Genomic DNA, 13,147 nt, shown 5'->3' with positions numbered 1-13,147 from the left:
ATGCCATTAATTTAAATTTTGCTGGCACATGTGTGTTTGGTATATCGTAAAGGGTAATACATACTAAAAAAGATGTAGTTTTAAGGTTAGTTATTCCATATTTTGTCTGACACATGGTATCCCACCTAACGGGCTCACCATTAAAATTGGCATCTCAAGCTGTCACCCATCCTACGCAAGGACCTTAATGTTTCCCATTTCCATCAGTCCCTCGTCCTCACTGATCTGGTTCCATATAATCATACAATCCAAGCTCAGCCCCCCTCCTTGGCATCTACTCCTTTCGCAAGATCCTTTTACTCATTGGCCCCAGCTTCCTAAATGCCATCAGTGCAATAGGAACTGTTTTCCTCCAACAGTTGGAATGGCATTCCCAACACCATCTGAGGGACCTGTCCCAGGTACTCCTGTCTTCTGCTTGCATGGAACTACTTGTACCTACGAAAAAGCCTACCACTCTGATCTTTCTCCCCCTCAAATCCTCATAGCTCCCCGACCCTGCCTTGCTGACTTACTCTGCTTTCCATGTCCCCAGAAACTACCTCCACCCTCCTAGAAACACACTACTCTTGAACTCTCATTCCGGAACACTGTTGTCAGTCTTTCTGCAAGAACTCCTACCCTGCAGAAGTACTGGCTTTCTAAAGACCTCACCTTTAGCCCCAAACCTAATTCAACCACACTGGACTTGTAAAGGGCCTTCTTTCCTTTACTATTTCTTTGGAGTGACAGCATTTCTTCACTACACATGTCACTGAGAACAGTCACTCTAACTCTATACAGAGTTCCTCCAACTGTGATCCTCCTCTCTCTTCCACCCAGTCATTCCATTGTAATTGTTCAATTATTACTCACTTCTAATGTGGTCTCACCTTTCTTTCCTGTATCCTTCCTTGGTGTGCCCAACATCACTCCTATGGAACACACTTCTATCTTTAACCTGAAAAACAATCCAGACCTTAACGTCCTTCCTGCAGACAAAGGCTCCACGACAGTGGTCATGAACTGTAGTGACTATGTGGTTGAGGGTCTCTGCCAGCTTTCCAATAGCTTTCTATACAGACCTTACCACCATGACACCATCCCATTAAGTCCAATATAATCTCAAGCAACTTCTCAAAGCCTTAGGTCCATCCCAAAATCTGACAGCTGGATCCATCTCCCACCTTACACCAGCAACCCCACACACTCTTGCTTTTTACCTACTCCCCAAACTCCACTAAAACCATTCTACACGTCTCTTTGCAGGTCATCCCGTTGTGACTGGGTACAATGCTCTCACAGAACGAAACTCTGCTTTTGTTGACCAACACCTCCAAACTGTTGTCTGTCACCTCCCATCCTACATTCAAGCCACTACACACTTCCTTCACCACCTCACCGTAGTTCCTGCCCAATTATCACCAAACTCATTCTTAGCCACTGTGCATGTGATGTCCTTGTTCACCAGTATCACCCATGCCCATGGCCTTGTGGTTGTGGAACACTACCATACCTGATACCAAACACACCACCTCTTTCCTAATCCTCCTAGCCAACCATATCTCGACCTACAATAATTTCACTTTTGAAGGCCAAATTTGCAAACAAATCTGTAGTTCTGCTGCAGGTACTCACATAGCACCATCCTATGCCAACTTATTTATGGGCCATCTGCAGGAATCCTTCCTATCCAGTCAATACTTAAAACTCCTTGTCTGGTTCAGATTCATTGATATTTTCATGCTCTAAACTCACAGCAAAGACAACTTCTGCTCTTTCCTCAATAACCTCAACACCTATTCCCAAATGCACTTCACATGGTCCTCCTCAACTCATTAAGGCACAGAGCATCACCATCCATGTATGCCGCATCTACAGAGGAAAGCAGGAGTTGCTGAAATATACTGATAACCTTTCCAGAGTATTTGCTGGCAAACAATATCCTGTTTAGATCATCCATAAAGTCTCATGTGCCATCTGTTCTTCTGAAACAAGTAAACCTGTTGTCCAGTTACTGACCAGCACTCCTGATCATCCAACATCACCTTGACCTTGAGAAGCTAACCATATCATTCACCAGAACTTTGACTACATCATGCCATCCCCTGAGATGAGGGATATCCTACCCTAAATCCTTCCCACACCTTCCAGAGAAGTGTTCTGCTGCCCACCCAACCTACAAAATATCCTCGTCCACCCTTATTACAATCATACTCCCAATCCTGCACCTCATTGGTCATTCCACTGTGTTTGCCCCAGGTGCAAGACCTGTCCCCCATACACCCATCCATCACCTCCCAACCAAGTTATAATCAGCTGTGCTGCAATTACTGGCAAACTGCAAACAAGACCACCCAATTGCTGAACATGCTGCACATGACAACACAAATGTCTTCATCAACTGCTTCACTATGCAGACCGTTTGGATGCTTCCTTCCAGCTCAAGTTTCTCTGAACTACACAGATGTGGAAATTCTTCCTCTTTCCTTCTTCTCCCACTTTCCAATCCCGCTCCCTTCTCTCTCCCCTCTCTTTATCCCTCTTCTCCCCTTTTCCCTATTCCCCTTTTTGCCCCCTGCACTTTCCAATAACTACTTCTACCCTCCGTGAAACAAATCTCTTCTTTAAACTCTTTTTGTTGTACACTCTGTACTTTTTCGTCTTGTTGTATGGCTCTGAAGTCATCCATCGAAAGACCTCTCTCTTTCTCAGTACTGTCACCTTTTTGTCTTTCTGTACCCACAGCCCACCTACATCAACTCAGGCAATTGCTTTCAATAATCAGATATCAATAATAGCCACAGGACTGTTTTTTGGTGTCTTTGTAATTTTATGTGTGTGTGTGTGTGTGTGTGTGTGTGTGTGTGTGTGTGTGTGTGTGTGTGTGTTAGTGTGTACACGATTGCTGAAAAAAGAGCTAGTGTGAATGCTGTTTTCTGATGTGTTATATGTTCCACACATTGATCCGCTGCTTTCCCTTATTTTGTTTATCGCTCCATCCAGGAATTTCTGTTATTGTTGTACTAAAGAGTCATATTTTCTTATTCTTTTTAATTATTATTTCAATTAAATGGTTGAAATTGAAATGAAAACACCTCAGAGAGAGTTGCAGAAAAGACCTTAAAAAGAGAAAAAAATCCCTTGTGAAAGTGAGGTATGGTGATCCATGGGAAAGTCTATCATAACGCAATTCATCACATGACTTTCTTAAAAGAGGTCTTAATTCCAAGACCAATGTCTAGTTCCTTGGTAGTGCACACGGAACCAGTGAACCAAATGAGAGTATCTCAATAATTTTCATTTTTGAGTCTCTCTCTGTCACAAGGTGATCATTCTGAGAGATCATTATAGCTCCAGTCACTGAACCATCACCACTACTAAGTACTGCATCATTAAAAAAAGAGAAAAATAGTACGTAAAAAAATATTGACAAAGAATTTTAGCAACTGAAGAAGGACAAATCAGCTTTGAAGCCTCACAAAGGTGCCACCCAATATGACGACATGTGTTACTTCTATTGCACTCCTGAAACACATTTCTTCTTTTAAGGCAGATACTCATTAAATTAAATTTACAAGAGCTTTCGTATAATGAATGGAACACAGTGAATTCTGTGCAAAGTTTTCCTTCCAAATAATGTACACTAATCCATTTTACTTCATCATTGTATACAACTTTTCTTCTGCTCTTATACTTTTATGAAAATTTATTGTTTCAAAATTTTTTTAGCATTCTGCAGCAGATACTGAACTGTCCTATGATTTATCCTGTAATATGAATAACATTTTTCAACAAAAGTCTTTAGTTTCTAAATGGTGATCAGTGTTCACGGGCTGCGTCCATATCCTCCATTTCTTCTGTTCAAAATTCAGTGAACCACTGTACAGTCAAAACAGTTTCAGTAAAACAGTGAAGTCATTTTTCTGTAAGATGGCTCACAGTGAACGCTCTGAGTGCGAGGTCACAGGATCGGTCTATAGTTAGTGTTGTTTTAACAGTTATGACAAAAAAATATTATATGCTAATGACTTACCATGCACATCAAGAGGGCAATGGGAAATGAGTGTCCAGGAAGTGCAGAGAGCAGCCTTCAATGTATCTTATGTATTAAACTTCACAAAATGGACATCATTGACGTATAAAAAATGTTCAGAACAAACCATTAACTTGCACAATGAACACCGAATGAAAAGTCGCATACCACAGTGGTCACAAAGATTCACACCATTGAGATCATAGGCGAACTCGTTGGGAGTTACAAAGCTTGCAGGACATTCAGCTAGGTATCCGTTCTTAAAGAATGCATGTAGAATCATATTGGTGCACCAATAATGATCAGAACAGGTGGAATGTCATGGCATGCAACTGAATGCGAACTTTGCTGTCGTGGAGCTTATTGTGGAACTGGCTACCCTTTAATGCTTAGCTGCAGATAGTGCAATAACGTTCTACAGGCACAGAAAATCCAAACAGCCAAAGGGTGAATTTGTCCAGTGATTACAGGTGGTATGAATTGCAATGTCACACACTTTTCAGGAGGGATAGTTTGCCCTAAAGGAGTATCATTTTTATATGCAGACCAGGAATCGAGCAAAAGAAAATAATTTTTACCATCTATTGGCCAAAAGCAGTGTTCAAACCATAGCTGTAGTTCTCTTATGCCCATTTTCCCACTCTTCCTTGCTGTGACGTAAATATTCCCTACAGTCCTTGCAAGATCATGCACACAAGAAATAACTGTAGGGGGCAAAGTACCTCCAACTTCTCACAGCACAATAAATAACAACAGCCAATTTACCATCCACATTAACAGTTCTCATAATTGTTTACAAATGTGTTAAGCCTTGATCTTAGTCGATCTTGATATAACTTTTCTTGGTACCTCTAATATCCAGGGTTCCTTTCATGTGCATTTCCTCTTCAAATCCCTATTGGTCAGAGTTGAAAACAAATTCCTTACTGAATGATGGGGTAAGTTATCTCATCTAGAAATTTTCAGGCCGATCCCACAGTTTGCTGTGCATCACCAAGTTGATGCTTTGTTTGAAATTTCATTATCTTATGTCTTCCAATTCTGTAGCACTGTTTGAAGTTATGCAACCATCCACTGCTTCCCTTTAAATCACTGTAATCTATGTCGCATGCAGTTTGATGGGCATAATGTAGGAGGTCACTATCTTGCACATCCTGTAAATTGTATCGAGCATTCTTGAAACTCACTGTAGGTGGGATTTATGGCTCCCTGTTTGACAAGGATGATGAACTACATGGCTCGACACTTGTATCTGTATCACTTTCACTTGTTAAGCACGTTTTGTCATCATTTGAACTTCTCATGTACATTGTCTGCACTATCAAGCATACACAACACTACACATTTCACTGACTCATCTTGCAAAAACGCTAATATTTCATCTACCGTTCTTTTGCACTCTGCAAAATTCATTGAGTTCCTTTCTGAAAAAATGTTGACTTCAGCAACTGTTGTTGTAGATGTAATGCAGTGTTTGCTTTGTTTATATTTGCCATTGTTTTGCTTTGTATCAATACTGCTAGCACTGTTGTGAGTTACTCGTCAACTAAGCAGCTCAACTATGCTCCATAGCCTCATGCTGGCCTCAATACTGGATACCTCCTGTCCCACCTCCTGTTGCCATTAGCAGCCAGTATCATGGTTGTATGGGGTGTAACATGCTGTAAACATCATTGGTCTTTTGCGACCTAGCACTCAGAGGGCTCCTTGTGAGACAGTTGATGTTGAATGACTGATGGCTGCACCTTTGTATCTACAACCCTGTATGTCAGCCGTTGAAGGGTGGAAATTCTTTTGCTGGTGTTGTTCAGCCAACACACATCAAAAGGAAAGACATGCACATCTACAGTTTAAACTGCACATGGATACGACAGTACACCTGCACTGATCAACAGTAATTCATTTACCTGGCCTGCAGTGTTTGAGGCTATGTTGAAGCCTCCCATTATTCTTTCTGTTAAAAGAGAAACATGGAAATGGAACACCTTAGAGACAGAGAAAAGAATTCAAAAAATTGGCGAGATGAGATCAGGTGATCCAAGTGAAGGTATATTAACATGAAGTTCCACTTGACCTTGGTTCATTACATGAACTTTCTAAAAGAAATATTGTTGCTAAGAGCTGTGCACACTTCGTTGGAAGTGGACAAAAGGTAATCCTCAAAGACTCGTGTACTGTACTCACCCAGAAGTACAAAAACTAAAAATATCAAACAGGATGATTTTGTGTATTAATCATTTTATATGTAGAAACATCTGTAAATGTACTTCCATTTTTGATCTCTGCTGGTTTTCATCTCCAACCAGAAGGCAGTTAAATAAAATGCCACAAGCTTTTGTTGTAGTCAATCTGCAGCAAAGTCTCATCTTAACATTAATTTATTCTCCTCTTCTGGTTTCATGTATGAAATGGTCTTTCCTGTTAACTGAACAGGAATTAATTGCTTGCCTTTTATGGTGTAATGCATGGGCTGCTGTTAGACCATTGCAGATGATTGTACAGCGTAATCAGTGATCACCAAGGAAAAATTCTTCCTTATTAGGAGTTTTTTTGAACGCGGATGATTAAAATTAGGGGGGTATGATGCTAGGGCTGCATTGTTAATAATAATTCATTTTTCTGTCCTGTAGTATTCATGGCATTGCCCTAAACCAATGTGAACTCCATCGATTGTTCTCGCGGCATTGTTGCCATTCAATAACTCGCTTATGCTTGTGGAAGAAGACAAATGTCAGTGTCACAATCACTTCAATAACTGTTTTGTACTTTAAGCTATATTTCACTCACAGTAATGTATAGTCTAAAACATATTCACCAGTAACCTACACACTATCAGACTTTTGCAATACAAGATTTGTAAATCAAGTGCACATGCTTGACAAGTAGCATCATTTTACAATGACTATTGCAAAGTATGACGAGAAGTGCTTTATCAAGAAGATAATATCTGACACTATCATGTATGAAATAAACAGATTATGAAATCGAATAGTTTATTCGAAATTGATTCAGAAACTGTGTGCAATTAAATTATAATGCAAAATGAAAAGTAGCCATTTTCTTCCTTCACAAGAAAATTATAGCTTTTGATGGAAAAATAAGTTTGTAAAATGATGTGGCATTGTCTTATCTATCCCCAAGAGTGTTTAAAGTATGAAAATTGGAAAAGAGGCTTTCCCCCTTATCCCAGCCGTCACGGGTCCAAGGAACCCTGAGAGATCATTCAGATGTGAACAGTACCACTCATATACACAAGTTAGGAAAGAAGCATGCACTTACACACGTGTCTTTCCATGTTTGTGGCGCAAGCACAGGCACAAAGCGACTAGGCACAAGGTGTGCAGGTGCACACACACCTTAATGAAGCTTACAGTAACCAATTTTTTTAAAAAATGTAAGAATACCACATGAATCTGCACTATCATGCAAATGAGTCTAGATTGAGGAGCTGCAGGAAAGTAAGCTGAAAAATAAGTTTATAAAATACACTCCTGGAAATTGAAATAAGAACACCGTGAATTCATTGTCCCAGGAAGGGGAAACTTTATTGACACATTCCTGGGATCAGATACATCACATGATCACACTGACAGAACCACAGGCACATAGACACAGGCAACAGAGCATGCACAATGTCGGCACTAGTACAGTGTATATCCACCTTTCGCAGCAATGCAGGCTGCTATTCTCCCATGGAGACGATCGTAGAGATGCTGGATGTAGTCCTGTGGAATGGCTTGCCATGCCATTTCCACCTGGCGCCTCAGTTGGACCAGCGTTCGTGCTGGACGTGCAGACCGCGTGAGACGACACTTCATCCAGTCCCAAACATGCTCAATGGGGGACAGATCCGGAGATCTTGCTGGCCAGGGTAGTTGACGTACACCTTCTAGAGCACGTTGGGTGGCACGGGATACATGCGGACGTGCATTGTCCTGTTGGAACAGCAAGTTCCCTTGCCGGTCTAGGAATGGTAGAACGATGGGTTCGATGACGGTTTGGATGTACCGTGCACTATTCAGTGTCCCCTCGACGATCACCAGTGGTGTACGGCCAGTGTAGGAGATCGCTCCCCACACCATGATGCCGGGTGTTGGCCCTGTGTGCCTCGGTCGTATGCAGTCCTGATTGTGGCGCTCACCTGCACGGCGCCAAACACGCATACGACCATCATTGGCACCAAGGCAGAAGCGACTCTCATCGCTGAAGACGACAGGTCTCCATTCGTCCCTCCATTCACACCTGTCGCGACACCACTGGAGGCGGGCTGCACGATGTTGGGGCATGAGCGGAAGACGGTCTAACGGTGTGCGGGACCGTAGCCCAACTTCATGGAGACGGTTGCGAATGGTCCTCGCCGATACCCCAGGAGCAACAATGTCCCTAATTTGCTGGGAAGTGGCGGTGCAGTCCCCTACGGCACTGCGTAGGATCCTACGGTCTTGGCGTGCATCCGTGCGTCGCTGCGGTCCGGTCCCAGGTCGACGGGCACGTGCACCTTCCGCCGACCACTGGCGACAACATCGATGTACTGTGGAGACCTCACGCCGCACGTGTTGAGCAATTCGGCGGTACGTCCACCCGGCCTCCCGCATGCCCACTATACGCCCTCGCTCAAAGTCCGTCAACTGCACATACGGTTCACGTCCACGCTGTCGCGGCATGCTACCAGTGTTAAAGACTGCGATGGAGCTCCGTATGCCACGGCAAACTGGCTGACACTGACGGCGGCGGTGCACAAATGCTGCGCAGCTAGTGCCATTCGACGGCCAGCACCGCGGTTCCTGGTGTGTCCGCTGTGCCGTGCGTGTGATCATTGCTTGTACAGCCCTCTCGCAGTGTCCGGAGCAAGTATGGTGGGTCTGACACACCGGTGTCAATGTGTTCTTTTTTCCATTTCCAGGAGTGTAGAACCCACTATACTGATCTTGTGAATATTTAGTTCACTTTTGTAAGTAGATAATGTATTTGGACCTTGCTTATGAAGTACTGTTAACTATAAATGAGCACTCTGACTTTACTTGATGGCATTTAGAAAAAAATTATTGGTGTTCTTGTTCTTTTTTTTCTCTTTCTTTTTAGTGATATTTTCTATTTTCAGGGAAAAGAGAGGTAGTTGTGCTTCAGAACTTTCTCTCGAAGGTAAACCTATTCAGTGTGGCAGTGTCTTCCGTCAACGATTGGTTGTTAACAATAGAGATCGTGATTTGACCAGTATTGGAGGCCTTGCAGAAGGTGATTTTGTTTTAGTAAGCAGCAACTTACGGATTGCAGTTACAACAGGAACTATTGATAAAATTGATCCATTTGGTATGGATATCATACTTAACAGGTATGGAAGATTTTCTTAGTTTCTTTGCTTTTCATATATGTAAGACCTGCACATTTCTGTATTTATTTGAAACAATGCAATGCTCTGCAAGAATATTTTCTCTTTATCCCCCATAATATTATCTTCACATACCAACCTTGCATGTATAACTTAATCAAGGCAGTCTGCATTGCAATAGCTGAAGACACACTAATTAGTAAACTTAATTCTATATTTCAGTCCCAGAATTTTTACCAGTTGTTTAACAAGAAGATCGAAAATGTGCAAAAAGAAGAAAATAAAGTGAAAGATAAACCGGCACTGAAAGGAGGGAAAAGTTGCTCTTAGTTCTCTTAAAAAATTAAAAAAAAAACAAATAAAGTCCATATTTTTATCATATTCACTCTACACACTTACATGACTGGATAGTAAATCTTGTGATGTGCATACAATATTTAAACAGGGTAACGTAGACAATGCACACAGATCAATAAACGTTGCCTTCAGGAGACTAGATCAAGTAGCACTGTGACTGGAGAACAAAAAAGTAATTGGCTAATGGAAGCACAAAATAAGCTTAGTATTGAAAACAATTTATGGAGAAACTGTATATTTGCTCAATAGAAATTAAACCAGTTGAAACGGCATGGTGCAAAAAGACAGACGGATAGAAAACTTAGCAATGTAGTGCTGCAGCAGACATGACAGTCAGAAAGATTTATTGAGTAAGGTATGAAAACATCCTGCAATGAGTGAGTGAGAAAAGACACTCCTGGGATTGAGAGGTGAACCCAACAGTAACAAAGAAAACAGCTGCATGAAGAATAAGATGAAGTAATGCTTACTTCGTCTGAACATACATTGAGATTGGTGGTAGTGGGGACTGAAATAGAGCAGTGGACCACTAGTAAAACATTATGTTAGATACAGAGGTGTGGTTACCACTGGATGGAAACCTCTGACCTCAAGATGATGTAGTGAGATGCAGAGGCTGAAATATGCTCACTATTTTTATTTACTTTAATTTGGCATATTTTGTGACAGTACCTTTTCCGTATAATGTTTACAAGGCGATATTTGTCTTGGCTTCAGTTGTCTAGTGGAAGTATGATTCCACAATGCATCTTTGTCAGCTGCAGAAATGACCTGGTTCAATGCGTTTGCCTCATTTTTGGTGCTTCAAATACCATTTCTTCGAATGTGGTTTCTTAAAGTTTATATAAAAAAAATAGTAACATTTTTTTTCTCTCTCTCACTAGCAAATTATTTATGACGGCGACCTGCACATTGTTCTACCGTCAACACACACCAAGAGTTAATTGCCGACTGACTACAGTCAAAGACGACTCCAGCGTCTAAGACATTTTACACAACACACAAGCTTCCACTTGTAATCAGTCTCTTTGATATTCTTCGTCACATTTACTAATAGTAATCAATATGCTGTCACTCTCAAAAATATAAGTAAATTAACATAAGATAAGGCAAATTACAATAAAAAAATTCTGACAAAAATATAAGAAAACATTTACAATTTGGTATCGACAAATCCGGTAGAAAATAACACATCTCCCAGATCCATTACAAGGCTCATCAAGCCTTAGTCCACGAGACCGTCTGGGCATGCATAAGGAACATCACCCGCTGCTGTCAGCAGCACAACAATATCTGACAGAAACTGCTTGTCCACCTCATAGCACGAAATATAACACAGGGAAGGACAGTACTCAGACTGTACCCTCCAGCTTGATTGACATTGAAGGCATGTGCTCTCCTGGGCAGAAGGCATTTGCTCTCCTGGGCAGTGGTCACTGACTAGGTGGTCTATAAAGACAAGAGTTCAGTGACAGAGTAGCCAGGCAGTTGACAGTCTGGACTCCTACACATGTCCCATCAGGGAAGTGAATGATCTCAGAAGGTAGTCACTCAATGGGTGACATCGGGATTGAACATGATAGGTAGCCCACATATAATCTTTGGCTCAGGCAGCTGTCTGTAGCTTCTGGAGCCTAAGTACGTGATACGTAACTGGCAGTCGGTCTTCATCTTGAAGTTAAGAAGCTGGCACTGGAGGTGTAGCTCAGTATCACATACTGTCTGGATACAGTCTGAGAACCTCTGAACACAATGGGAGGGAGAGGATCCGATTCAAGTACTATTAATATGAACAAAGGCAACTAGTGTTTTTTTTTTTTTTGCCAACTCTTTAGTCCGAAATCCATAACAAGTTAGTGCGCTTGCTCGCCACTGTGAAGCAGTAGTGAAGTCACTTGCCTGCTTTTATCATCTAATCAGCTTTTCTGGATACCCTGTCATGGCTGAAAAGTATCTCAACTTTGTGTTTCTGAAGAAATGGGGGGGGGGGGGGGGTAATTGTGCAATGTCAGCATTCTGAATAAGTCCTTTTGCACTCTGGATATGTCTTCTTATTTCATAGTTTGGTCACCTAATGACAGCACATTTCTCCATATGATGTCGATTTGCTACATTGATGCCAGGCAGTTCAATGCTCCAAACTAGGCCCTGGCATTACAGAAACTAATAAATAATATGATGAATGAAAAAGATGTAATGGTTGCACACATCTCGGTAGATGGTTCAATGCTGATTCTGAAATGAAGAGAGTACTCTGTAAGTAAAGGCACTATAGAGCTGGATCAAACTAACCATGGAATTGTTGATAGGAACAGCAGCATTTACCTACATATGATGGAGCTCACTATAGAAGAAATTGAGAACTAACTTTGCGAGATTGTTTGTATAACCAGATCAGACAACTGACTGTACAATACGGTACCAACAAGTTTTTATGGTTGTGTTGTAGTGCATGTGGAGTACTGTGACACCAAGGAATTTTGGGACACAGTGATGCACTTACATCCCAAAGACCTGTGACTGATGACACAGTTGACCTGCAAACTGCCCCAGACTACATCAATGAGTGGCAAGACTCCTGTAATGACAAGTCAATACAGTGTTGCACGAAGTGGTTGTGCATTGAAATGTACCACTCTCCCTCGATGATAAAATTGAAAACAATTAATCAATGAAAGCATTTTAGAGGAGAAAGCATATATTTTACATTTTAAATTAATTTCGAGATTAGTACATTCAGTTACAGGTTGCAGATACTTAACTTTGGCAGTGTTGTCTTGAGGATGATTTCTTCTATTGATCTGGTGTTAATATTAGCTATATTTTTTTTTCAGTTGCTTGAACATAACACAAACTTTCTTTTTGACTCTTTTTATTCAATCCAAGAAAAAATCTCTGTGTTCTTTTGACATAGATGAGAATTTTTATTTACATAATAATGATGGTGAAAGAAACCTTTCTTCTGTATAATCCAAATACCGACAGCTATCCACAGCTGATAAACAATTAGTCCCATTTTACAAGCATGTAAACAGAGTTCCTTCTGCACACATCAGTACATACATGCCGAGTTGACCATACTTTCAAAACCAAAGATAGGCTTCCAAGAAGTTACATTGATATGAAAATATAATCTTTGGCATAGAAATTTATGCCTTCTTTCAAAGTATGATTTTTGTTAATACATATATTAAATTATTGTTTTTATTCAACTCTGATGAAGATCAAATGTGAAGTTCCTACTTAATTGTTCTCGGAGCTACAGCTTTTATGCTGTCTGAACATAAAAAGAAAATATACAAATTTTAGTTTGAAAATGAGTCTGCAAATACATGAAGTTGAGTAGAAAAAATGGACTCTCTTCCCAAAACTGAAAAACAGTACTGGAATCTTCGTTTTAGAAATAGGGTATTGGTAAGTTCAAAACTGGCTACAGAGCATTCACC

The 13,147-nt window shown here is 41.0% G+C and overlaps 1 protein-coding gene across 1 annotated transcript in view; it reads left to right on the top strand.

Moving 5' to 3' along the window:
- LOC126203738 (DNA replication ATP-dependent helicase/nuclease DNA2-like) overlaps positions 1-13,147 on the top strand; it is a 156,442-nt gene that overhangs the window by 82,100 nt on the left and 61,195 nt on the right. Inside the window, exon 11 of the mRNA XM_049938106.1 lies at positions 9,117-9,347. Within this exon, the coding sequence (XP_049794063.1) occupies positions 9,117-9,347 (231 nt within the window). The remainder of the gene's footprint in view (positions 1-9,116; positions 9,348-13,147) is intronic.

Source organism: Schistocerca nitens, chromosome 9 (genome assembly GCF_023898315.1).
Source record: "Schistocerca nitens isolate TAMUIC-IGC-003100 chromosome 9, iqSchNite1.1, whole genome shotgun sequence".
Lineage (NCBI taxonomy): Eukaryota > Metazoa > Arthropoda > Insecta > Orthoptera > Acrididae > Schistocerca > Schistocerca nitens.
Note: the sequence above shows the minus strand (reverse complement) of the source record. Positions and strands in the feature narration are given on the sequence as shown.